Below are 27,615 nucleotides of genomic sequence, written 5' to 3'. Positions count from 1 at the left end.
AGAGAGGAATATAATGAGAGGAGATGAGGAGAGACAGAATGGGGTAAACTATCTCATATAGAAGAGGCAAGGGAAAATGGTTACAATGGAGGGGAAGAATTAGAAGGCAAAAGGGTCAACCTTATTCTCATTGAATTTGGCTCGGGGAGGGAATGAAATACACACTAAATAGGGTATCTCACCCTATAGGAGAGTAGGGGGGAAGGGGAAGAGAGGGGGGATGATGGAATGGAGGGCAGGCTGGGGGGTAGGGAAGTTGGAAGCACCCACTTTTGAAAAGGGACGGGATCAAAGTAGAGAATAGAACAAATGGGAAGCGGGATAGGAGGGAGGGAAATATAGTCAGTCTTTTACAATATATCAACTATGTTAATGTTTTACATAAGCTACACATGTACAACCTATACTGAACTGCTTATCTTTCCAGTCAGGGCCGGTGACAAGGGAGGAAGGGAATGAATCTGGAATTCAAAGTTTTAAAATCAAATGTTTAAATATATATATATATAATACTATTTTACATGTAATTAGGAAATAAGATATGCAGGCACTGGGGCATAGAGATCCACCATGCCCTACTGGAAAAGTCAAAGGGGATATGAGAGAAGATATGGGAGAAAGCAGATTGGAGGAGGGGATATACTGTGGGACTGCTATTTTGGGGAAGTGGGTAGGTGAAAAACTGGGAGAAAATGTGTAACTCAAAATCTGGCGAAAATGAATGATGTAAATCAGAAGTTAATAAAGCATTTGAAAAATGAAAAAAAAAAGAAAAGAAAAGGAGGGCATTGATCAAGTAATATTTCAGAGAGAAAGAATTAACCCGACTAGATTACTGATTAGATGTGGGGGATTAATGTAGAGGGAAGAGAACACTCTAATTTATTAAGCCTGAATGATAATAGATATCATGATCAATGGAAATAAGGAAACTGGGAGGTTGTAAGGGGAAAATGAATTCAGATTTGGAATTAGTATTGGGACATGAAGGCAGAAATAGCAAGCTGGAAACAATGGACTAGAGAAAGCAGAAGTCAAGGATGGAGATATAGATGTGTATGAAGGTGATAATTGAAAATAGGAGAGAAGATAATGTCATTAAATCCTCTGTACATATCAGATCTCATCCATGTTTTCTTATCTCACTCAAGTCACTCCATCTCACTCAAAATGAGAAAAGGGGAACTCTCCACACAGTCATTATTTTGGAAACCATTTGTCTAGAGCAGTAGTTCTTGAACTTTTTGATCTCAAGACAACTTTATGCTCTTAAAGGACCCCCAAAATGTTTTTGTTTGTTTGGGTTATAGTTGTCAACTATGCTATATTCAAAATGAAAACCAATAAAATTTTAAAATATTAAAAAAAAAAAAACAGTAAGCTCCAAGATATCTCCCAGGCCTTTGGCCTCTTCCCCCTTCCCTATTGTGCCCTCTTAGGCATGGACCTCCTCTGTGAGGTGCTGGCAGTGGGTAGTGCAATTGTTCTGTTGCTCCTTGCTCATTCAAGGATCATCCTTCCCCGTCAGAAATTGTCCAGATGTGGCTGCTTCACATTTACTAACAGCAGAAGAGTTTGTGACAAAAATCTGTACACATTGTTTCTATTTTTGTCTCTGTGTCTTCATCTTCCTTGGTTCATCCTTAAATGCCCCCAGGGTTATTTTGCTTCGATAGGTCTCTTGCCAAACTTTCTTTAAATTCACTTCTTTCCCTGCTCCTTCTCCCATTACTTAGTAAAATCCAGGCTTCTTTGCCCAACACTTGCATCTCTCCAGTTGGCCAATTGACCCAAACCTAACTTTATAACCTAAATTTCATTAGTTCCTTTTGTGCATGTTCAACAGCTATCAGTTATCACAATTACTGGGTCTGCCTCAAGGAATAGTTTTTCCATCATAAAGAGCTTTCTTTTCCCTCCTCACAGCACCCTTCCAAAATGGATCCACAATGATTACTATAAAATGTGTGCATTAAACATACTAGTTCTTTAGCAGTGGTTTTGGCAGGCTTCCAATTAAATTACAAGCCTTTGGATTCCATTTGTTTTCTATATGAGAAAAGGCCTTTGTAGTCTATATTTGGGGAAGAGATTTCTTGTCATTGCTTCCAGCTCCTCTCCCTCCCTCCACAGTCCTTCTGGGCTCCTCAGTTCAAAACCTTGGGATCATTGTTGATTCCTTCTGCTGAGTCCAGGCTATCATTTTGTCCTTTTCATGTCTTTCTTTGAAGTTTTAGATTAGACAAGTATTGCCACCTTCCTAGTCCAGAGGGCCATTATCTCTGCTCAGTAAATTCACAGTTGTACCCTGTCCTCACCCTAGGCCCCTGAGGAAAAGACTGGGAGGTTTCAAGGGCATGTAATGAAGAAACATAGAATTTGACAAAAACTGCTAGAAAGCAGTCTAGCAAAAATCTGAGTTAAATCAGCTTCTCACACTATACCAAGCTCCAAATGGAAATGTGATCTACAGATAAAAGGGCACATCACAGGCACAACTGTCCATAGGAAGAGTTCTTGACCAAACAAGGTATAGAAAAGATAACAAGAAATAAGATGGATGATTTTGATGACGTAAAATAGAAAATTATTTCACAAAGTCAATACGGCTGAAATTAGCAGGGAAACAGCAGCTAATTGAGTGGGAAATATTGCAGCAAGTTTCTCTGATAAACATCTAATATCTAAGATATATAGATAACTGATTCAAATATATAAGAACAACATCCATTCCCCCAACAGATTGTCACAGCATACAAACTAGCAGTTTTCAAAAAGAATAAAAAAGTCACATAAAAAAAGCAAAAAAAAAAAAAAACCATAAAAACATTCCAACACATTATAAAATTAAAACAACTCTGTGGTTCCATTTCATACCCATCATTTTGGCAAAGATGAAAAATAATAGAGTGACAATTGTTGGAGAGACAGGCAAGCTGATTTCCTGTTAGTGGAGCCATGAACTGATCTGGTGATTCTGGAAGGCAATTTGGAGCTACCCCCCTCAAAATGAGCAGTGGTGTCAAACTCAAGAAAACCACAAATTGACATTATCTTTGTTTTACTGTATTTTTATTTATTTTGTAAAACATTTCCTTGCCTCACTGGGGAGTTTTGCAAGCCATAAGCTGCCCAGGCCCCGGGTCTGACATCTATGCTATGGGAGACACAAATGAGAATCTCTCCTCATAGAAATTTTAATCTAGTAGGTGATAATACAAGGTATAATGCAGAATGAAAAAAGAGAAGCACAAAATGCTGTGATACTGAGGATTCAGCCAGGTATCACCGTAATAGAGGACTGAATTTGGAATGAGAGGACCCTACAAGTGGGAATCTCTGCTCTGCGACCTCTGAAAAAGCCCATCTTCAGGCCTCAGTTTCCACATCTGTAAAACAAGGGGTTGGACTAGATGGTTTCTAATAGTCAGGAGACTTCGGCCCAGGCAGAAGACAAGAAGAGCATCGAGCAGCAGGCCGGTGCTGCTGTCAATGAAAAGGAAAGAAAAGAATAGGAAAGATGGGATGAGAGGGCAGCGGCAGGATTTAGCCCCTTAGTACATCTTTGGGTTCACTCCAAGCCCAAATAAATAAAAACTTTCCCAAATGAGGAGCCAGAGTAGGATTGGTCCTCTAAAAACAATGAGTTTAATTTCAGATCATTTGGAGTTTTAGATGTCACTAGGACTGGATGGAGACATTCTATTAGATAACATGGAGCTGGAGTTAAGGACAGAGATTGGGCTCAGGAGTGGGCAGAGGAGCAGCCTCAGTTGTACAGAGAGGCCAAAGTGACTGATGGTGATTCCTTTCTCAGGTGGTCAACAGTTAATGAGAACCTATTTGCAACTACTGGCTACCCTGGCAAAATGACCACTCAGCTTCTGATTCATCATTTGGGGCACCCTCAGGTAGTACTGTCTCGGATCTGTATGTCCCTTCTGCTTGCTTTCCTCTCTCTGAATTTGTGATCCCTAAATTGGCTCGCATTTCAGCCACTTATGTTACATAATAAAGATGTATTTTGCCTGATGTTTGTGTTCATTAGTAGCAAGTTAGTAAAATAGTCTTTTCAAATTTAGAAAGTATTATTGCATGCTAATATTTCCCTCCTGTTGATTTTCTATTATCCTCCTTTATTTAAATTGTGAAATTGTCTGGCTGAAGTACTAATGATGAGATCACAAGCTTGATTCCTTAAGGGATTGACTGATCATCTTCCTACTTCCTTGGTCTCAGTTAGTACCCTTGCTGCCCTGCCATCCCAGTAGCACGTGATGTGTGGGGCAGAAGGAACTGGCCAAGAGCATGGTCTCATTCCCTCTCCTGTAGACATCAGTCACCAGGCACATTCCCCTGGATCTGTCAGTGTGGTCATTTGTAAAGATGACAAACAATAAGAAAATTAATCTATAAAGCAAATGCCAGGGGTGGGGAACCTGTGGCCTCAAGGCCACATGTATATAGTATAGTATTATGCTATAAATGAGGACAGATAGCTATAACATGCTTGTTTAGAGGACACTATTTAGATTTTTGTGCCTTTTATTGTTCCATTCTTACTCTTCTGTCCCATTTTCTGCTTGTTTTTTTTTTTGTTTTTGTAGCCTATCCTCATTGGCTCTGCAGCTGTGGGATCTGGTCTGTCCTGGCACCGAACTCTCCCTCTTTGTGCAATGGGAGGTGACCACAAGTTATTGTTTTGGGTGACTGAAATGTGAAACAAGTATCTTCCTTTTACACTGAGTTCTCAAACTTTATTTTTAATAAATGTTTTGGTCAGAATCCTTATTTTTTGTATTTCAAATATACCTTAAACAGTCAAATGTTTTTAATACTTATGTCTAAGTGCTTAATCTTATTATTAAATGACTTTTCTTAATCTGTTCTAAATTTTCTTTTTTTTTTATTTTTTGAGACTATGTAATTGACCTTAATCCAGAAAAGGTAAATGAAAGCCGATGCTTTTAATTTATTACAGTAGTATACAAAGGGCATCTGCTGTATCAGGATATATGTATTGCTCTCACTTCTCCGGAACACAAACATTTTTTACAGAAAGAAAAATGTGAGAAAATTTGGCTCTTAGATTATTTCTCCATCACTGCCAGAATATGTATATATGTATATACATTTTCTTTGGCAGTTTGGCTTTATTGGAATGTTGGGTTTAATAAGATTAAATCTATAGAGCATTTTAAACTCTTCAGTGACTATGAATTGTTATTGTTTCATTTACCATGGGAAAGTCATTGTGTTGCTCAAATCCATCTGATTATTTGCTCAACAAAGTAGGACCATCAGTTGATTTAACAGATGATTCACACAATAAATGTAGGAATGAGTACCACTCAAATTCTGAGTCCCAACCACATGCTTTTAACTAGACTCCCTTTTTTCCTAAAATTCTCCCACTCTCATTAGGAAAACTGTATAGGGAAGCTAGATGGCAGTGAGTGAATAAGAGAGAGGATAAGAATGCGTTCCTCCTTACACAGAAAACTGACACCTGCCCGATTGCTGTCTCTTTGATTTCTGGCAAATTTGGGGTTGGTTTTTTTCATAATGCTAATATGCATCTTTTTAATCTAATACCACATATCCAATAAGCGAGTGATTGATTTTAAGATTCAAGAAAGTTCTTAAGGTACTAATATCCCAACCACATCACTTATCACCAAGCTGTCAGTATGCCCGACTGCATGTCTTTCACCACCATTTGGACACAGCTGAAACTTTCACCTCCAACTGTAAGTTTCCTCTGATGGTAAATTGGTTTGAGGGGATGCTGTGATGTATGTAACATCTCATATTCCTGGTTTCCAGATTGATGTCCCTAGGAGAGATGTGGTCACATTACTCCTTAGAAATCTTGAGTAGTTTCCCCGACCTTCAAGTTCCTCCATAATTTAACACTATCCTCCATTGCCACCCCTGCCTCATGCTGCAACCCACAACATACAGTATGCCCTACCTACCCAAGGAGGACCACTCTTGTCCCCCATATAGGCCGTCCCTTCCCACTCCTTGCTCATACTGTTCCTATGCTCATAATGACATTCCCATTCATTAGCTGTTTTCAAAACCCAGCTCCTATTTCAGCTTCTCCACGAAGCCTTCCCCATTCTTCCCTCTTGGATTTCACAGAGTACTTTATTTCAAATGTCTGAGTGATACAACATAATACATTCCATCGGTAAGTAGTTATTAAGCCCCTACTATGTGCTAGACACAAGGGAAGCAGTATGGGCACAACCCTATCACCAGGGTGGATTGGAAGAGGCTTCATGTAAAGAGAGTTGTCATTAAGCTGAGCCTTGAAGGAAATTAAAGATCCAAGAGGAAAACGTGAGGAAAGGCAATTCCTTTCAGGCATTGAAGATAGTGCTGCATATGAAGAAGAGTGTGTGTGAGGGGAAGTAATGTATAACAAATAAAATTGTAAAGTTAACTATATTGTGGAAGTCTTTAAATGTCAAAGAGAGGAATTTATATTTGATCTTGATGATAGGGGCCACTGGAATTTTATGAGAAGGAAGGTGACACAGTCAGGCCTGTGCTTTCAAAAAAATCACTCTGGCAGCTGTATGGAAGATAGACTACAATGGACCAATTAAGAGACTGCTGGGATGGTCCCAGTGAGAGGTGATGAGGGCCTGAACTCGGGTGGTGGCTGTGGGAATGGAGGGAAATGGGACAGATGAAAAAAATGTTAAGGTGAAATCAAGTGATTAGATCGATGTGGGATGAGTAAGGGAGAGGTGTCAAGGATAGCACTGGGGTTTCAAACTTAAGTAACTGGAAGGATGGTGGTGCCCTCAACAGAAACAACTGGGAAGAAAGATCATGGGTTCTGTTTTGGACATGCTGAATTTGAGATCCCCGTGGAACATCCACTTGCAAACATCCAAGAGACAATTGATGATGGAGGTACTAGAGCTCAGGAAAGAGACTGGATCTGAGTCATCAACATAGATGACCATAATTCATACCATCTGAGCTTATGAGGTCATGAGAGAAGAAAATACATAATATCCCTCTTTTAATAATTCTCTCTACTGAGATGTGTTATCTACCAAAGTCCGTAAGGACAAGCCCCATATCAATCAATCAAAAAATATACAAAGAAAGGCAAAAGACAATCCCTGCCTTCAGAGAGTTTGCAATCTAATGAGAGACAACATGCAAACAAATTACATACTAAGTAATATATATATACACAGATGCAAATATATACATACATATGTGCATATTTATATCATAGTAATACATATAATATTCAAACTTTGTATTTCCTTTGGCACAAAAAAAGTGCTGCTTAATAAATGTGAATTAAACACAACCTCACCCCTCAGAAGCTCAAAAGGCCTCTGGACAACAGCAAAAGGTCAATGCCAAGTGCCTAACATTTACTCAACAACAGCTATGTTTTAGTTACCACCTTATTATGAACCGAGGATACAAAGCAAAAGTGATAAGCAGTCCTTACTGTCACAGAGCTTACATCCTATTGGAAGATACAACACATAAGCCTATATCTTATATATACAAGATAATTTGAGGAGAGACATGCCAGTGACTATTAAGGGGATGATGGTCTTTGAAGGAAACCAAAGGCTTTACCAGGTGAAGGTGAGAAAGGACGGCATGCCAAGCGTATCTGCCCCAATGACAACTAGAAATCACTGCCTTTGAAACTGAACCAGCAGGACAGGACATGGGCTCCTGTGGCATTTTCACACAGTTCCTGTTATAGAAACAAGGATACCTGTCTCTATCCCCCTCTCCCACTGTCCCTAGACAATATGCCATGAGTGCATATAAATAATGGTGCCATAAGTTCAGGCACCATTATTTATTTTCCCCATCCTCTGGAATAACTAACTTCATTGCTTGTCACATAATAAGTGCTCAATAAATATTTGTTGAATTAATAACCTGTGAAAGTCACTACCACACCTCACAACTGCCTCTTTTGCTCAAGGTCCCAAAGATTATGAGAGGCAGAACTAAGCCTTAACTTCAGATCTTCTGACTTCAAATCCCTGGCTCTCCAGGACGGTTTGCCACCTCAGGACACAGGGGCTAGGTGACATACAAAGGATGCTATGTCTTTGGCAGCAATTATTGCATAATTTTAAAAGATTTGCCCTTAATTAGAGGACTTGGTTTATAGAATTAAAAAGTTGTGTTTAGGGTGGAGATTTGGGAATTGTATTCAGCATGAGTGTTCAAAGGATGAGAGATGATAGCTGTACATGAGGAAATGTTCAAGAACATAATCTCTCGTTAAATGATTCCATTCAGTTTGTGTGTTTTAGAGGGGAGCTATCATGAGAAAATCAAATTCAGATTATTCATAATTATTACCAAAGATTGCCATGTTAGGATGCTGGAGGTGAAAGAACGGGTCATCTGGGAAAGAGATGTTCTTTTTGTGAGTCATTGGCATTTCTACGAATGAGAAGACTGAAATCTCAAGAAATGTCAGCTCTCTAGTAGGGTAATGATGCCCTTGTCTCTTACAATGCCTCAGGGGCAAGAAAGCGGCAGTGGAAAGGTCAGGAACCCCAGGATATGGGTTCAAATTCTGGTTTGTACCCACTGATTCCTGTGTGTCATTAGGAAAGTCACTTCACTTCTTCCCTTCAATTTACTCTAAAATGAGGGGGCTAGACTACAGGAGGGATTTTTAACATTTTTGTATGGACCACCTTTGTTGGTCTGGTAAAGCCTATGCACCCATTTTCAGAATGTTTTCAAATACATAAAATGCATAGGATTACAAAGGAAACCAATTATATTGGAATAAAGATGCAATTTCTCCCATCCAAGTTCACAAGCCCCCTAAAACACCTATCCATGAACCCCCAAAGTCCAGGACCAAGAGATCTCAACAATCCCTTCCAGCCCTAAATCTTCAACTCTTAATGTGTCCTCAGTGGTATGAAGTACATGAATCTCTCCTTTTCTCTCTCTTCATCCCCATTCTATCCCTCCTTCCCCACTTTCTTTTCAGTGTTCAAATTGATAAGGGCTCCATAAAAGAGATATAGCAAATTTTTTTTTCCTTTCTATATGATCCATCTTTTGAAACCTGGTCAGGTGTAGCCATGGGACCAGGAGAGAGTAGAAAGGAAAAATTAATTGCTGCTAATAGCTTTTCAATTCCCAACACACAAATGGAATTTGACTTTTGTAACCTAGTCACAATCAGTAGAGTGTAAACTCCCTAAGAGCTGGGATTGTTTTGCTTTTGTCTTTCTATCTTCAAGGAGCAGCTAGGTGGCACGGGATAGAGTACCAGATCTGGAGTCAAAAAGACCTGAGTTCAAATGAGGCCTCAGACACTTAATAGCTGTGTGACCCTAGGAAAGTCACTTAACCCTGTTTACCTCAGTCTCCTCATCTGTAATATGAGCTGGAGAAGGAAATGGCAAACCACTCCAGGATCTTTGCCAAGAAAACCCCAAATGGGGTCACACAGAGTCAGACACAACTGAAATGACTGAAGAATTATCCAATACAACCCTTTTATTTTTACATAGTCAGAAGTTAGCATCTTCTTGTTGAGCTGAATAAAATTTTCCTTATTTGTCAATGTAACTAAGGTAGATTGGCTTTCTGTTGCAATTAAAACTACTCTGTGCATTTTCTACATTATTTCTTCTTTCAGAAACCCGGCAACAGTTGTGCTGATAGTCTAAAATGCAGTGTGATTTAGGACTGTTGAAACAAAAGTCAGGATATCACAAATCTGCAAGATGTCAGGGCTAAGTCCTATTCTTTCAAAAAGGATGGGATTATAAATCCCATTTTATTTTTATGATTTGGCTTGTACACTGTGAGTATTTCAATGTTGCTCCCTTGCCAAAACACAAACTTGCATACCCATGCACTCCAATTTGTTTCTTACTCTGGTAACATGTTGACACTGACCTAGAAAAGTTCCTAGTGCTGTTTTAAATCTTATGTCAAGAGAAGAAATTGGAATCTGGTTTGCACATTTGTGTCTGGGTTTTTGTAATTGTCCAAAATCTGACTTTGTCCCAGAAATACTGATTGGGAAGTTATGAGATTTCTCATGCCCAAGACTTTTAATGTTAATAGTTCTGAAGGGAGATGAGCAGCTGCTCTGGGGTATTTCTCATGTTTTTCTGTAGCTCCCAAAGTTAAACTCTGTTTAAGCCAACTTAATATCATACCAGTAGTCCCAGTTCTGAGCCCAATTATGAATTTAGATTTAAAAGTTAAAAAACAGGCTGGAAAAAAAGCCCTATTATCATGGCCTTTTCTCTTATATGCCTTATGATGGCCTAGTCAGGTCCTCAGAGAAGCCAATCTTTTTCCATGTAGCTTGATCTACCTGCCAGTAGCCTCAGTAATAAGTACAAGAGAACTGTTTCTTTAATCTAACACCTTGATGATTTAAAAAACATTTTTTAAAAAAAAAGGCCATATCAAAAAAATTTCAAAACGGCCAACATTTGTTTCTAATTATGAACTTAAAAAGATATGAACCTTAAAATGATTGGGGGAGGGGGAGTGGTTTGCTGGTTGTTTTGTTTAAATCCACATAATTTTAATTTGCAAAGGATACTTTCTTAACATGCAATGTAGTAATACAACACAATGATTAGAGTGTCAAGTTGAAGATGCTATCATTTCATAAAAGCAGAGGTGGAGAGCCTGTTGGTGGACATAATCCATGACACAGACACAATATAACCATACTTTCCTCTGCATGTTGGTGTGATAGTAATGGCAATTAAAGATTCCCCTGTATTGGCTTGGTTTTCAAATTGATTGTGTTAAAACCCAGAGTTTGTTAATCCCACCTGTGGGATGGGCTTGTTGATGTGAAAAGAAAGTCCTGAACTGGGAGGAGCTGGTGATGTAGATTTGGAGAGACACTAGAGAGAGGCAGAAGATCTTTTTGGAAGCAGCACCTCGTGGAGAGAGAGAGAGACTAAGAGAATTGCTGGTGGCCGCTTTGAATTGCCCTGGACTTTTGAGACCTGCCCCCTGAGCTGCCAAGGACTGAGGAGACATGGCTGTTTTGCTGGTACTTTGTCTGTCTGTTTTGATGTTGTTTTGCCAGATTTGTCCACTGGTGAAAGACAGTCCTTTTGTTGAAGAAGTCCTGGAACCTGGCTGTTCGCTAAGAAGCCCTGAGACTGTCCTGCAGACAGAGAGTGAATACTGTCCACTGGTGAGGGACAGTACTGTTGTTGCAGGGGTCTGGAGACTGTCCTGCAGACAGAGTGAATACTGTCCACTGGTGAGGGACAGTGCTGTTGTTGGAGGGGTCTGGGAGCCTTTCTGTTGGTTCAGAAGCCCTGAAGAAGGATTTTCTTGTTGTATGTTTACAGAAATCCTGGGAGAGGGCTTTGCTAATGTGTTCAGGGGTTCTAGGACTGTTCTACAGACAGAGGATAAATTCATGAAGGGACTGGCAATGTATCTTATGGCCTTGCTAAGCCTTGTCTCCCCAGGAACTAAGATTGCTGAGAACTTGCCTCCTGTCAAGATGAAGAAAAGACCTCCATTTGGGTATTAAGTGCTGTGTTTAAACTTGATGTAACTCTGGGGTAGATTCAATTGTGATCCAGGGGTGGGGAACTTTTGACCTTATTGTGCTCTGTGATTGACAAATGAAGGTACTTTACCTATGTTTGGAAACTAATCTCCATTTGAGAAGAGGGGTTTTGTGGTGGACCAAATGAAGGTATAGCCTAGGGGTGGAGTAGTATTTAGAACAGGGACTTTGTAATTGAATGATTGGAAGGTCCTGGGGTGGGGTAGTCCTTGGAGATTATTTAATCACACTTAGTAAATGCTGTATTTTGAATGATGTCATGTTTTGATCTTCTCTGTTCTGGGTTTGTTACTGAATAAAATGGAGAGCACCTATGCTGGTATTCTGAACCTTGGGAAGTTGCCTTTCTTTTGGCATTATATTACAGTTGGGGCTTGGACTTCGTGGGAAATCAAAAGAATTCAATCTACTTTGTGACCCTTTCAGTCATTCTTTGGACCACCTCAGTAAAAACAAGCGTTGCCCTCATGGAGGATCAGGTGACAACATGTCTGGAAATTTCCTTGGGTCAGCAGATTTCTGTTTAACTTACCCCATAGCTGTATAGCTGTTTGACTTCTCCACTGATTATTAACAGAATAGTCTACCTGGGGAATTATAACACTTAGAGAAGCTTATAAAATCCATACAAACAACTGTAAGTAACAGAGGGATCTGCCAGTTTCCTCGGCCTGTACAAACAATCTCAATTACTGGTATTTAACTCCTCAGTAGACTCCATGTTCCATTTTTGGGTAATTTCAACATTCCTCCCAATTTCATTTTCTGTTGTTTAGCTGCACAGCTCTCTCTTTGCTTTGTAGTAAAAGACAGTAAATCCTGCTGGTATCTTTGCTCCCAATGGTGGTACACATAAAACTTTGATCTTTTTTATAAACACAGCTGTCTTACTTCTCATTGAGCCAAGCCCAGTTCAGATTAGCCTTTTGCCAAAAGTAAGGCTAATCTTTGAAGTCAACTGAAGTAAGAACTCTCTTCAAGTTGTTGGCAAAACTCTTTGGAGAGGTGATTTTGTCACAAAAAAATAAGCCAGGGACAACAATGACTGCCAAAGCAAGCCGAGGGCCACTGGTGGTAAATTATACAATAGTGATAAGGAAACAAGGATGTTTTCTCTACAAACTGGTTTTTACTTTAAGTAGCTTGGGTTCATTCATTTAAGCAAGCTTCCTTTAATTAAGCTATAATCAAATAACTTTTTTCCCCTTTATCTGCTATGCATTTAAAATCAGACCCAAGTAATCTTTTAATTTTGTAAAAAGTAAAATTTTAATTTTGGAGGACTATTTTCACTTATTCTATGTTTTCTCCTTGTAGTGGATATTGATACTGTTTTATACTAATGCAAAGCAAGTATCTACATAGGTTTGTAAGTAGCTATATTTTTGAAGCAGCATAAAAGATATTACTGAGAATATCGGTAACTGAACAGTCATGTAAAGAGAATGAGAAACAATAGCTGAACAACCCAAGTAGTACTTTAGTAACCTGTGTCACTAAAAGAACAAAAGAAGACCTGTGGTCAGCTGGAGAGACCTTCTGAAAGATTTATGGGGGAAAGCTGTCTTACCTTACAAAGCAAGAAATCAGGGAAGGTTACTTCCTCATTAGTGGAGAGAGTACCCAGAACCATGAGACCATGGATCTTCCAATGCATGAAAATGAGGTCAGGTCCTAATTTTCCCATATCTTCTCCTTTTCTTTTTCTGTCATATTAGCCAATCTGACAGGTGTCAGGTGCTACCTCACTTGTTTTATTTGCATTCTCAAGAATGACAACTTGATGGTTCCAGAGTTGCCCCTGTCCTTAGATGATACTGAAAGCCCTTGAGGAAGATCTCTAGCACATGGGGCAGATCCCCTATGAAGGATTTATGGGAGTACATGGACAAAAGACACATAAGGTCAAAAAGGGCCAGTGAATCCACATGCATTTATTAAGCAGTAACTCTGTGCCAGACACTGGGCTAAGTTCTGAGGATGCAAACACCAAAACAATACTGCTTCAAGGAGCTCCTAGTCTAAGGGAAAGGAAGACAGAGATAGATTTTAATCTGTCCTAGAGGGAACAGGCACATTGACAAGATTATGGATCCATTTGTGTTGAAATATGAAGATTAGAAAAGATAGCATGAATGAAAATAAGCAAGGCCAGTCTCTATAGTCCCTGCTCAGTAAAATAAGAGCATCTATGATCACTCCAACAAATGAAGTAATACAACACATGTCTACAGGTTTTAAGAGATACACATGCCCATGAAAAAATGAGTAGTTTCTTTGGAAGTTCTGTGACTATTCTTTTAATGAGTACTCGCTGTACAAATCAGTTTTAGTGGCCCTAGGAGTCCAGAATTAAAACTACACAAAGCTGGGGTTATAATGATTTATGATTGATGAGCAGTAGCAATTGGGCGCCCAGTAGGCAAAGCAAGTGTTTCCCTGACATGAGAACTAGTGATGCTAACCTTATAATTGGCAAAAATTGATCCAAGAGAACTTGGAGCAGCTCCTCCATTGAGTGATCAGCTGAGAACAAGTTCAGGTTGAATCTTTTTTCCAGTCCAGATCTGGGATATTACTCCACCCCACCCTTGCTACAGAGCCAGCCTATGGCCAAATCTTTTCAATTATGTGTCCACATTTTTCCCATCTGTTCATTCACTCCATTCACAGCCAAGATCCTAGCTCAGGCCATCATTAAATCTCCTTTGGGTTATTGCAACAATGTCCTGATTTCTGTGACTCTAGTCTCTCCCCTCTCCAATCCAACTTCCAAACAGCCTGCTAGGAAATTGATTTTCCCAAGACACAACTTCCCTTGACACTCCCCTTCTCAAGAAGCTTCAGAGGTTCCTTCTTGCTTCTAGGATAAAATGCAAACTGCTCCATTTGGAATTTAAAGGCTTTCACAACCTGTTTCTAGATTAAGATTCCAGACTTATTTGATATTATTTACTCTTAATCACCCTACATTTTATATAAACTGGCCAGACACATCTTCCACCTCTGTGCCTGAACCCTATGCCTAGAATGTTCTCCTTCCTTATATTAGTTCCCCTTCAAGGCCTAGCTCTGATGTTAGCTCCCAGGTGAGGCCTTCCTGATACCCCACAGGTGCCAGTGTTCTTTTCCTTGCTCCCCCCCAAAAAATTACTTTATATTTATTTCTCTGCATATATCACTTTCCCCCAGCAGAATGTAAGCTCCTTGAGGGCAGGGCCTAATATATCTTCATCTTTTTATCCTCATTGCTTAGCCTGGGGCCTGGCCCATAGTATGTAGTTGATAAATTCTTGTTGAATCTATGAAATCCTACTGTTGGAAGAATTTTCCAGGTTCTTACTGGTTACTGGCCAAATAAGCCAAATAAGGATAAAAAATAATAAGGATAAAAACAAACAGGTAACTGCAATTATTTATTCACTCAAGAGTCTGATAAACACAAGTTGGTGATGGGCATGTGTATCTCACAGTGTGTGTGTATATATATATGCGCATACACACACTCACAATATATGTGTATCTATCCATCTATTTATCTGTCTATAATAGTCATTTGCACTAGAACAAAGAAAATTTAACCTTCTTTATCAGTCAGTTGATCAATAAGTATTTGTTAAGAGACTATTAAGTGCTTTATTAGAATAAAGAGAAGGGTGTGTCTTTCTTGAACTACTGAGGTCCTTGAATGAGTGTTTCCAGCCAGAAGCTCTTAAGTGTCTTCCCCTCCCAGAGTGATAGTTTTGTGATGGTAAATTGGGCCATCTTTTGTCTTGATTCTCACCTAGTCCTTAATCATAGAATGGGCACAGCCTCAAACAAACTGAGACTAGAAAAGACCTTAATGTAGAAAGGCCAAGGTCACCCACTGTATCCTGGACCACCTACAGTCATCTTGACCTGTATTTTGCAACTGGACTTGGATAACTCTGGAGGAGAGAGTGAGGCCAACAACTCTTGTTCAGCTCTGCCTCGAATGTAAGTCGAGGCATCGTCCTTGTGATTGTCTTAGAGAATGAAGGATGAACAATTAAAGTCTTCTGAGTTTTTCTTTTCTAGTCTTAAAGTGATTAGGCAGAAAGGAGGTATTTGAAGGAGACAGTACTATCAAAGAGGAATCACAGAAAGAAAAAGAAAAATAGCAAACAGTGGACAAAATGGAGTCACTAATGTTCTCCCCAAAATCTACTTTCATCACTATTTATCCTGAAAGGTTTATCTCAAATAAATACTTTTTCCACGAAGCCTTCTCTTAGAGTTCCCCAGCTAACAATAATAGCTAACATTCATACAGTACTTACAACATGCCAGACGCTATGCTAAGCGCTTTACAAATATTATCTCATTTGATCTTCATACCTATCCTGGGAGATAGGGGTTATTATTATCCCCATTTTACAGCTGAGGAAACTGAGGCAAGCAACAGTTAAATGACTTGGCCAGGATCACCCAGCTAGTAAGTGTCTGAGGCTGTATTTAAATGGTCTTCCTGACTCTAGACCTGGTGCTCTGTGCACTATAGCACCACTGAGCTAAAAGTGATGCCTTCCATTACTATTTGATTCCAGCATTTTGATTCCCATCTTGTATGGCATTTATTGCACTGTATTTACCAGATGTAGTTGGGGGGTGGGGAGGTGTATGGAAAGAGTGCTATCCTTTGGTCATCAGTTCACAAAAAGTCTTTAGGCAATTCCCCTGGGGACTAATTTGACATTTACCTATGCAAGAGGGTCAACTTCAAGTGATATAAAAACATATACATTATGAAGAGAATACCTTCGTCACTATAGTATTTAGTCATTTGGATAGAATCAACTTGTATGATACCAAAAGATAAAAAGAACCATCACAAACCATTCTATTTATCTACCAATTTTTAGCATTCTACACTAATTGCATGGGCAGCTCAGTGGGACAGTGAATAGAGCACTGGGCTTGGAATCAGGAAGACTTATCTTCATGAGTTCAAATCCTATTTTAGATACTTACTAGCTATGTGACCCTGGGCAAGTCACTTACATTTTTGTCTTAATAGTTTTACAAAGTATGTGACAGTTCACAAGGCCATTACAACAACCCTATAAATACAACTATAAAACAAATGGCCCCATTTATTCACATTTCACAGATTAGGAAATTGAGGCAAAGTAATTACCTTGCCCAGGGTCACACAGAAAAAATGTATTTTGTGGCAGGATGGAAACTCAGGTCTCCCATTCTCCAAGTCCAGGGTTCCATCCACTGTGCCACCCAGCTACCCGAAGAAGTCAGCCTAGATCTGCCTCACTATTCGTGGGATGGTTTTGGATTGTACTTCTGAAAAATCCCTAATAGGTTTCATGCAGTCTATGGATCAGAGATGCTAAAGTTTGTTCCTGTCCTTAATATACCACTTAACTTTCTTTTTCCCCCTGAACCCAGTTTTCCTATGTACAGGCTGATGTTTATTCAAGGAGTTTAAGCAGGGGCCCTGCAGATACTTCCAATACTGAAATGTTGCTTCAAAATCCCAGATAAAAGGTCTGGCAGACAACTGTCTCTCGATACCTTCACACCCAATCACAACTTCCCAAAGGCTGCAGCAACAGTTTACCAAACGCAGATCAACTCTTTTTTTTTTTTTGGAGGGGAAAAGGCAAGGCAATTGGGGTCAAGTGACTTGCCCATGGTCACACAGCTAGTGTGTCAAGTGTCTGAGGCTGGATTTGAACTCAGGTCCTCTTTACTCCAGGGCTGGTGCTTTATTCACTGTGACACCTAGCTGCCCTTGGTCAACACTTTTACAAACCAAAATACACACATTTGGATACTTTCTTTCTTTACCAACAAAAGTCTCTAATAAGTTACAGTACTAATTCTTAAATCAATTACAGCTTTCTGATCAAGGAAGATCTATCCTAACATTACAAAGAAATCACACTTATAAGTATCACTCCAAAATAAAAAACATTTCTATATAATTTCCAAAGTCACAATGTTAAAAAAAAAAACCAACCCTACAACTTACCAACTTAACAGTAGCATTGATGGGGTACCTGGGGTCTAGGTCAAACCAACTTGTAAAACCAGTCTGTTCAGTTGTAATTTGTCCTTTCCCACCCTTGAGCTCTGCCCCTTCTCCCTATCCCACACTCCACCTAGGCAACACCCTGTGACCCCTTTGTTCTTACTTAATCTCTTCATTTCTTCTGGGCCTGGCCCACACCCTCCTTTGTCCTTGCCTTTTATCTCCTTCAACCTGGCCCAAATCTTATCTAAACTATCTATTCACGTGCTTCTCTCGGTCAGCTCTGATCTTTGTCTATGCACTGAGGCCCCTCTCATCAGGTCAGCCCTGACAATGGCAGCCCTACCCTTTAAAGGTAAAGGCATGTACCCCTCTCACTTGCAGGTCCCGTAAAAGACTCTTGCCCACTATAATGGCGTAATAATAAACTTTCTCAACTCTAACTCCAAGCAAGGCTGAATTCTTTCCAGACACCCTTGCAGGTTTCCTGGTCTTGGATGAGATCAGGGTTCCTGCTGAACCTATTGGGATCCCATCCCCCATCAGCATAAAGCAATCCTACAGATTTAAAACATAAATACAAAAGTTACTGTCATTCTAATAACATTAATCCAGCTAAATGCATTGAAAATTAGCTTACATCTATTCATGTACCAATTTTTAGCATTCTACACTAGATACATAGATGGCTGGGTGGGACAATGAATAGAGCACTGGGCTTGGAATCAGGAAGATTCATGATTTCAAATCCTATCTTAGACACTTACTGATGGGGGAGGGGATCCCAATAGGTTCAGCAGGAATTATGATCTTATCTAAGACCAGAAAACCTGCAATATCTCTGGAAAGAATTCAAGGTCTCAGGCTTAATTGGAGTGAGAGTTGTACAAGTTTATTGTTACGCTTCTATGAGAAGGGGGCAAGAGTCCTTTAGGGGACCTGCAAGTGAGAGGGGTACATGCCTTTTACCTTTGTAATGGGAATGCAAATTTAAAGATCTTCCCTGCCCCTAGGCTAAAATGCACCTGGAGCCTGGGGTGGGAGGCTTGTTTTTCACTAGATACTTCTTGATTGGCCAGTGAGTCAATAAGGTTGTTACATTGTCTGAGCCAGGAGAAGGCTATATAAGCCCTGGTGTGTAGCTTTGTTTTGGGGCTCACTTTGAGAAGTGTTCTGTGATATGATATGGATTCTGGGAAGCTGTTGTCCAGAGCCACCACCACCACCCCCCCCTTTGAAAAACCCAGATGTTGAAACCCAGATGTTGATTTGGTATGGATGTAATGGTTGGACAGTTTGAAATCTGTCCACTTGATCTGTTTCTGTCTTGATAATTCTGCCTGTATACTTTGAAGTTCGGGGTGCTGACCTTTTTCCCCTGAACAAGGTAAACAATATATGTCTGACTGATTAAAGTAAGCTTGTTAACCCATTTTGAGTTGCTTTCCTTTATCAAAGCAGATCCAACAACCTGTGTTGGTAGCAAACCCGGAGGATGCTTGGGGTGCTTGCTGCTACAACCTTTAAAGGGTAGGGCTGCCATTGTCAGGGCTGACCTGATGGGAGGGGCCTCAGTGCATAGACAAAAATCAGAGCTGACCAAGAGGAGCATGTGAATAAATAGTTTAGATAAGATTTGGGCCAGGTTGAAGGAGATAAAAGGCAAGGACAAAGGAGGGTGTGGGCCAGGCCCAGAAGAAATGAAGAGATTAAGTAAGAACAAAGGGGTCACAGGGTGTTGCCTAGGTGGAGTGTGGGATAGGAAGAAGGGGCAGAGCTCAAGGATCGGAAAGGACAAATTAGTTACAACTGAACAGACTGGTTTTACAAGTTGGTTTCACAAATTGATCTAGACCCCAGGTACCCCATCATTCACTAGCTGTGTGACCCTGGGTAAGTCACTTACTATTTACCTCAGCTTCCTCATCTATAAAATGAGCTGGAGAAGGAAATGGCAAACTGCTCCAGTATCTTTGACAAGAAGACCCTAAAGGGGGTCCCGAACAGTCAGATGTAACTGACAGACAACACACACTAACTGCATTCAGAAACCAGTGCAGAGAAGTTATCACTTCTGAGAGCTACAAAGATGTAATACCAGCAGTTTCCATTATTCAGAGCACAGATCAATGACGCTCTGAATAACTTGACTCCACTTAAATGTCAGCCCAATATGAATCCAAATATTACGCAAGTCGCTCAGCCTCCCTGGGCCTCAATTTTCTCTATGGTAAAATAAGGGAATTGGAACTAGATAGCCTTTGGGGTTACTCCTAGCTCTGGAGCCATAACCTTATATACAGGCATGGCTAGGTGGATAAGTGGCCACCTAAGCTCCCTCCCACCTCTGTAGTTAGGACCGCTAAGAATGTGTGTGGTCACCTGGCCAGCTGGTGACACTTCTCAGCCCTGGAGTCAAGACCTTAAGTACAGGTATAGTTACTTGGTCCCCTGAGCTCCCTCCTTACTCTGGAGTAAGACCCTAAATATAGGTGTGGTCACCGGGCCCCCTGAGCACCCTCCCCACTGTACAGCCAGGATCCTAAGTATAGGTGTGGTCATCTAGCCACCTTTCAGCTCTGGAGTTAAGACCCTAAGTACACGTGTAGTTCTCAACTCCGAAGCTATGGCCCTAAGTTCACACCTGCATACCTGGCCACCAAAGCTCTCTTTCTAGCTCTGAGATTGGTTTTAGTTCTATCCAAGTCTGACTGTTTCTCTAACTTTCCGAGCACCATTGTGAGCATGCGCCTTCGACTTCTCCAGTGCGAGAGTAGAAGAAAAAAACTACAGTTCCCAGAAGGCGGTGCGGAAGGGGCCTGGGGAGGTTGCTTTCTTCCGTAGGCTCAGAGCCAATGGGAGGCTCTGAATTAAACTACGGCTCCCAAAAGGCCTTGTGCGCAGGGCCCGGTTGGTCTCCGCAGGCGCAGAGACCCTGGCTGTTCGCTGTGTCCACTTCCGGGGGGAAAAGGGCCGTGGGACCTCTGACTGAGGGAACCGGTCAGGAGCCGCTCCCGGGGTCCGGCTGGGCTGGGAAAGCCCGCTCGCCGGGGCCATGGACGAGGACGGACTGCCTCTGATGGGGTCGGGCATAGACCTGACCAAGGTTGGTAGGGGAGGAGGGTCACTCCCGGGGGTCACAGGGTCACGGAGACCAGTCCTCTCGCTTGACAGAGAACGAAACTGAAGCCAAGAGAAGATGTTTAGTGTCTTTCTGACCTTAGGCAAGTCAGTTCTGCTCTATGAATCTCCCTTTCCTCATCTATATAATGAGGGGGTCAGACCAGATGCCTCTCAGGGCCCTTCCAGACCCAAATCCATGATCCTGGGAGCTTTGTGCCTCAGTTTCCCCATCTGTAAAATTAGGGAGTCAGACTAGATACCTCCCATGTCCCTATTAGCTCTAGGCCTGATCCAAACCCGTTTCTCTCACAGATCATCTAGAAGGAACCCTGTATTGGGCCATCAGGTCCAAGCCCCTCAGTATCAGATAAGAATAGAGTCCTACAGAAAAAGTGAGTGACTTCCCAAAGTCATAGCAGAGCCGGTCTTCTGACTCTGCATTGCTCTTTTAGCGACTGGGAGTCACAGTTTGTATGTAGATTGAGAGGCGAGAGCAGGGAGGCCCGCCAGTATTTAGCAGCATGCTTGAGGTCACCACACAGATAAACTTTAGTTTGTAAATTCCTTGAAGTCAGGGACTGTCTTTTGCCTCTTTGTATTCCTAGCACTTAGCATGGTGCTAAGTTGATTGATTGAAACCCAGTTCCTCCAGTTCCAAATCCAAGCTCTCTTCTTGGCATCAAAAAGCCACAAAGTGTTGCTAATACCAAGCCAATCCCTGTAAGTTACAAATAATCAAACTCCTGAATGGGTTTAAAAAGGAGGTCACTATGTCTGTTCTCGGATAGAAAAATATTCGTTCCTAGGAAACGAATTCTTTCCCAGAATTTCCCATTTCTTTGGGTTACAGAGATGGGTATTCACAACTTAACCCGTCTCCCCTCATACCCTCTTTTAGTTTTCTCCTTAAAAAGTTTTTTTTTTGTCAATACAGATTCTCCATACTCTGAATCTTGTGTCTCTTGGTCAGCTTCAGACTTCACCACAGAGATGTATGGTATGGAAGAAACATTGGGTGTAGGGCTTGAATATGTGCCCTTGGATGAGATACTTCTGCCTCTGACCCTCATTTCTGTCATCTGTAAAATGAGGGCATTGGACTGGAATATCTCTAAGATTCCTTCCACTAATGAATTGGCCCTAGGCACATTTGGAGGCATCCCATTCCACTGCTGAATGTCTCTAATCATTAGGAAGCATCTGCTTGTATTGACCAAGATCTGTTTTTACTCTTTGTCCCTAGTTTGGTTCCCTAAGCTAAGTCAAGAAAGTAGAATTATTTTTCCATTTGTTAACCCGTTAAATAGTTAAAGATAACTCTCCTAGGATTTGTGGGAAAGGATCTAAGAAATAATCCTTTTCAATCCTATCATTTCACATATGAAGAAACTGAGTTTCTTCTACTTCAAGAGGGGTAGTGGGTAGTGACTGACCCAAAATCACATAGGTAGTGAGTTGCAAAGCCCAAACTGGAACCCAGGCCCTCTGACTCCAAAATGAGTTTCTTTTTACTCCTGGCAATGCCCTGGATCTCACACAAAGTACTGAACCACTTAGAAGAGTCAACAGAAGCCCTTTTTCCTATTCAAAATATGTTGTGTTTTTACTTAATGCAGGTACCAGCAATTCAACAGAAAAGGACTGTTGCATTTCTAAACCAGTTTGTGGTACATACTGTACAGTTTCTCAACCGATTTTCTACAGTTTGTGAAGAGGTAGGTTGTTTGGTGTTTATTCTCAGAGTGGCAGAGAAACTGGGGTGATTTTTTTTTATTAGAAGAATGTGTTGTAACTGATTCTGGTATCAGGGCCAATACTCATTTGTTTTGACCTCTTTGTTCTTATACATCTAGAATCACCTAAATTTGATTCTTGCAAGTTGTAATTTTCTAGACATTTTACACTTATTTCCTTCTGCTGTTTCAGAATTTTGAATTTTTTAAGCAGCACTCAAGTAATTACATTCAGGCTTTCTATGATGGGTGGGAGTAGCAAAATCTGCCATTCTAGGGTGGATAAAGATGCTACAATGGGGAAGTCCTAGTATGAGGAGGAGAAAAGGATCCCTGTCTTCCTACTATATTACACAAACTTTCTACTTTTTTATATGCAAAAACACTTTGTTGAGCTGCCTAGCAGCAAGCCTTCCTAACCATCATATCTCTTTTGAAAATATCTACTAACAACTACATTGAAGGCAGCAACTTTAATTATCTTCTATTTAGCCATCAGCAGATGTGGTTTCCATAGCATCATGAATTTTCTAGGCCCCATGATTTCCTTCATCTCTCTACTCTCATTTTCTTTTTATTGAGAGAAGTTTGCAGGGTTATATTTCCATGCTCCTTAATACCTTCTCCCACTCCCAAAATTTTTGTTAGGGGAGAAGATCGCAATTATTGATTAAATGAAAATTAGTAGAGATAATTAGGAATCGCTCCAAAGTCATGTGTATAAGTCATTCTGCTCCTATTAGAACGTCTTGGTTATTAGCAGACTGGATATTTATTCAGAATGAAGGGAATGAGAAGCATTTTAAGTTGTTTTTATATAAGAGAGTAAGTACAATGTGCTTCTTCAGTCATTTAAACCACATTTATTTTTAATTTTCTCTCCATACCTATATATATGTGTACACACACAAACACACACACAATGTCTATTTAATTAGGAAATCTGATAAGCATTGTCCTTGAAAAGATAATGTGTACACATAACATACAGAGTGATTTTTCCTTCAATCTGGGGAGGGTTTGATTTGCTTACCTGAAACTGTTTTAAATATATTACTAGCACCTTTAAGAAATATAGTGATTCATTTTTTTGGAAGAACTATCAAACATAGACACAAACAGCTATTTTTTTTTCCCCTCAAATGAAAAAAAAAACCTTACTTGCTATATTTTGAAGTGAAAAAAAATGTAAAAATTCTATTTTTCCATGTGAAGTGTTTTGAACCCAAACCAAAGTATTACAGATTCAGTTAAACTAAACCCAAACCAGGATTGCATTAGAGAAAAAAATGACTGGGCTCTTTCCCTTCGTCACTAGAACCATTCATAGTTCACTAATTAAAGGAATATGGATGCACTAGGGTCTCTTTCTAAACTTAAAATAGAATATTGCATTTTAACCATTATTGCCTTCACAATATACATTTTTCCTGAAATTCTTCAAACACATTGGACATCACGACTAGCAAAAACCCTGTGCTTTCCTCATCATTCTCATTATTTTAGTAGGCAAGAATATCCACTTAAACTGATATATCCAATGACTTGACCAAGTTCCCCTTTTGGGCTATTAGTAGACCCACAACCCAGTAGTAAGAAGTTCATTTTTTAAGTGGTATTTCTCTTGTAGAGTACGGAATGTGTAAGCAGTGTATACTTTACAGTGCCCAAAGCCACAACATTTTGGTTTTGTGTAATATGTTCAGCCATGAAATATGTATTTTCCCCTTTGTCCTTTAATGTGTTACATAAAAAATGTACTGGTTGATACTGAAGTCTACGGTTGTTGGAAAAAATGAGAAAATTTCAGGTACCATGTGAACTTACTGTAGTCCCTTATCAGTAAAGCTTAGTATTGTTCTGGAGAAGCCACTTCTAAAAGGAAGAAGACTTACTTACCCTCACTGTTTAAATGGATTAGCAAGCCTTCAACCCAGTCAGTCACTTTTCTGCTTTTACAAGTGGAGGCAACACATTGTCAGTTGTACTATAATATTATACTTGCCTCCTAAGAAATGTAAAATAAAAATTATACATCATTTCTAGTAGAACAATGATCTGTTAAAATGTTATCTTTTGTCTGTAAGTGCAAGGAAGATAATTATTCTAGAACTGAAAATTGGTTCTGTGGGGTCTTTATTTTGAGGTATATTCTTTATTATTGGTTTACATTCTTCAACTGGTTAATGCATTTTTCCCCACAATTCCTGGGGTGTGGTCCTTTTTTAGTCCCTTTTTTGTTGTTTTTGTAGGTCAGATTTGGATAAATTGAATTCTGTGGATGTTTAAATTTTTCTAGGCCAGAATTTTACTATTAACAATCTGACCTAATTCATAAATCTAAAAATCATACAATTGAAGAAAAAATAAAATGGAATAAATGCTAAGTCTCTCAGTCAAGAGGAAGGTAATTAATAAGATTTTTAAAGTAGCTTGACTACAGGAGAAAGAAACAAGTTGATATAAGGAATATAAACATTTCTAGTACCATTTTTAGTATATTTACTATTTTGATTGATAATTTGGCAGAGACATAACAGATAGAACACAAGATTTAGAGTTGAAGGACCTGAGTTCAAATTCCAGTTAAGCTCATTCAACCAGAATGATCTCATCTGTGTAGTGGGTGGGAGGGAGAGGGCAGAATGCCAGCCCATCTCTTACTCCCTCTAACCTCCAAATCTAATCCTGCAATGGTTGATGGGAAGAAGAAAGGAAAAGTGAAGGTGACTGCTGCTTGCTGCTGGATGATGCCCTTTTTCCGAGTAGCCCAGTAACTTTTCAGAGACTTCTCTATTCAGATAGAACAGATTGGGAGGGATTCAGCCCCTTCATTGATGCTGCTGCCACTTGCAGTCTTGTTTGTACAACTCCTGCTCTAGTTAGGGAGGAGGAAGAAGACCACTGGAGAAGGGGCCTGTCGTTCTTGAGTTTCAGAGTAGTCAGAGATCTTAGCAGATGGAGCATCTCTGGAGTCAGGAAGATCTGAATTCCAGTCCAGCCTCAGACACTTTCTAGCTGTGTGACCCTTGGCAAGTCACTTCATCTCTGTTACACCTCAGTCTCCTTTTCTATAAAATGTAGTTAATAACAGTCCCTACCTCTCAAGGTTGTTGGGTGGATCCAGTGAGCTAATAAGCCCAACTTAGCACAATGCATGGAAAAAAGTAAGTGCTCTATAAAGGTTAGCACTCATCATCTTGTCTTCTCTCATGATTCACCAGTATCACCAATACCTACTCTGGCATTACACAGCAACATTTAAGAGTAGTTCATGATGGCTGCAAACAATTGCAGAAGCATTATGTGATTGCTTGGTGGGGATTCATGCTGAACCGAAGTCCCCTTCTTGTAGCTAGAAAACCAATATTCACATCTTATTGTCACTGTTACCTGGATCCAGACTATGCAAAGCCAAAACAAAAAAAAAAAACATCATTCACACTATTGATTGCACCAGACAGACCCTTCTGTGCAGGAAATGTGGTGGTGATCAGATCACCAAAGTATTATCATGTTACAATGCCTGTCCTCCAAGGGGTGGAGTCCTACCACGTAGAGTTTCTAGATGACAGTCATTTTGGAGGGATGAGGTTTTTCTGTGATTCTGCTGGGGCCCAATGTCATCTGTGAAAAGCCCTGGTTAACATAACTGGCATTCTTTCCCAGACTTTGTGGACTAACAGCTGGACCATTTTCTAAATTCTTTGTCATTCCCTATTGTCAGCACATTATTTAAATCATGTTCTCTAAGTATTCTCTTCTTTCAGTATCCCATTACAAACGCACATGCATAAATATTTGAATCACTTAAGGTTGTTTTTCTGTAAAAATGGAAACTTAGCAATTTGTTACAATACAGTTTATTATATTTGTGTATCTGTATGTACATATAATTTAGGGGGGAAAAGGTATAAAATTTAAGATACAAGGCTAAGTTTATTTACACAATTTTGTTTTCATGTTCCCCAAAACCTTTTTTCTATCACCAGATTGACTGAGTAGTGGGCAAAAGACAACCATAGGAGATTCAAACTGTTGTCCATATCCATGTCTCGGAAATTAGTTCTTAAGACTGTTCACAAATCACTAATAGTCATTGGTCTGTTCTCGCATATAAATAGGTAATCCTTTTTTTTTTCCTGGTAGCATGAGTGATTCATTCATGTACATTTGTTAATGCTTTACCAAAAGTTTGTGTTTGAGAGACAGTGTAGTATAATGGATATAGGACTGAATTTAGAATCAGGGAGCCTGGGTTCAAATCTCACCCAAGATACTTACAAGTGATGATGATAAACACATCCCTTGATAGCTTCCTCCCAGGGAAAATGAGAACAATAGTAACACTGATCTCACAGTTGTTGTAATGCACAGATAAAGTGAACAGGGAAAGCCCTAGGCCTTCAGTATTGAGGTATGTTGTTTTTATTTCTAACAGATCTTAGTGAGTGAGGTAGACTATTAAGAGACTCTTTGTCCTACCAAAGTCTGTCACCTAAAAACATGGGGAGAGCCACTCGTTTATTTTCAGCATTCCCCTTCAATTATTCTGTTCACCAGCAAAGCCAAAGATAGATTATCTTTTTCATTCCACAACCCTGTATCTGTTAAGAATTGTCTGACTGATTCCCCAGTTAATAAATGGTCAAAGGATGTGAACAGGCAGTTTTCAGAAGAAGAAATCAGAGCTATCAATAGTCACATAAAGAATGCTAAAATTACTACTGATTAGAGAAATGCAAATTAAAACAACTCTGACATACCCTATATCCCTGTATCCATATAATTGGCTAATTTGACAGAAAAGGAAAATAACAAATGCTGGGGAGAACATGGAAAAATTGGGACACTAATGTACTATTGGTAAAGTTGTGAATTGGTCCAGCCATTCTGGAGAACAGTTTGGAACTATGCCCAAAGAGCTATAAAACTGCATACCCTTTGACCCAGCAATATCACTATGAGGTCTGTATCCCAAAGAGATCAAAGAAAAGGAAAAAGATGTACAGAAATATTTATAGCAGCTCTTTTTGGGGACAAAAAATTAGAAATCAAGGGGATGGTCAACAATTGAGGAATGGCTGATTAAGTTGTGGTATGTGATTGTAATGGCCATAACAAATGATAAGTAAGAAGATTTCAGAAAA

At 39.9% G+C, this 27,615-nt stretch overlaps 2 protein-coding genes across 6 annotated transcripts in view; both read left to right on the top strand.

Moving 5' to 3' along the window:
* The window catches only part of NUP37 (nucleoporin 37), a 56,826-nt gene extending 51,933 nt beyond the window's left edge, over positions 1–4,893 (top strand). For both annotated transcript variants that reach the window (XM_069095257.1, XM_069095256.1), the window contains 2 exons: positions 3,818–3,911; positions 4,608–4,893. In XM_069095257.1, coding sequence (XP_068951358.1) covers positions 3,818–3,911; positions 4,608–4,721 — 208 coding nt within the window. In that variant the 3' untranslated portion in view covers positions 4,722–4,893. The remainder of the gene's footprint in view (positions 1–3,817; positions 3,912–4,607) is intronic.
* Positions 4,894–20,481: 15,588 nt separating this feature from the next.
* Positions 20,482–27,615, top strand: part of WASHC3 (WASH complex subunit 3) — a 49,511-nt gene continuing 42,377 nt past the window's right edge. Inside the window, exons 1-2 of one of the 4 annotated variants that reach the window (XM_069095251.1) lie at positions 20,482–20,715; positions 22,349–22,447. In XM_069095251.1, coding sequence (XP_068951352.1) covers positions 20,665–20,715; positions 22,349–22,447 — 150 coding nt within the window. In that variant the 5' untranslated portion in view covers positions 20,482–20,664. The remainder of the gene's footprint in view (positions 20,716–22,348; positions 22,448–27,615) is intronic. The other 3 variants (XM_069095250.1, XM_069095249.1, XM_069095248.1) reach the window with 3 other exon arrangements.

Source organism: Petaurus breviceps, unplaced genomic scaffold (assembly GCF_028583685.1).
Source record: "Petaurus breviceps papuanus isolate PSGF00001 unplaced genomic scaffold, PetGlider_PUasm1.0 225, whole genome shotgun sequence".
NCBI lineage: Eukaryota > Metazoa > Chordata > Mammalia > Diprotodontia > Petauridae > Petaurus > Petaurus breviceps.
The sequence above is the reverse complement of the archived record's forward strand: the minus strand, read 5'-3'. Positions and strand labels throughout refer to the sequence as shown.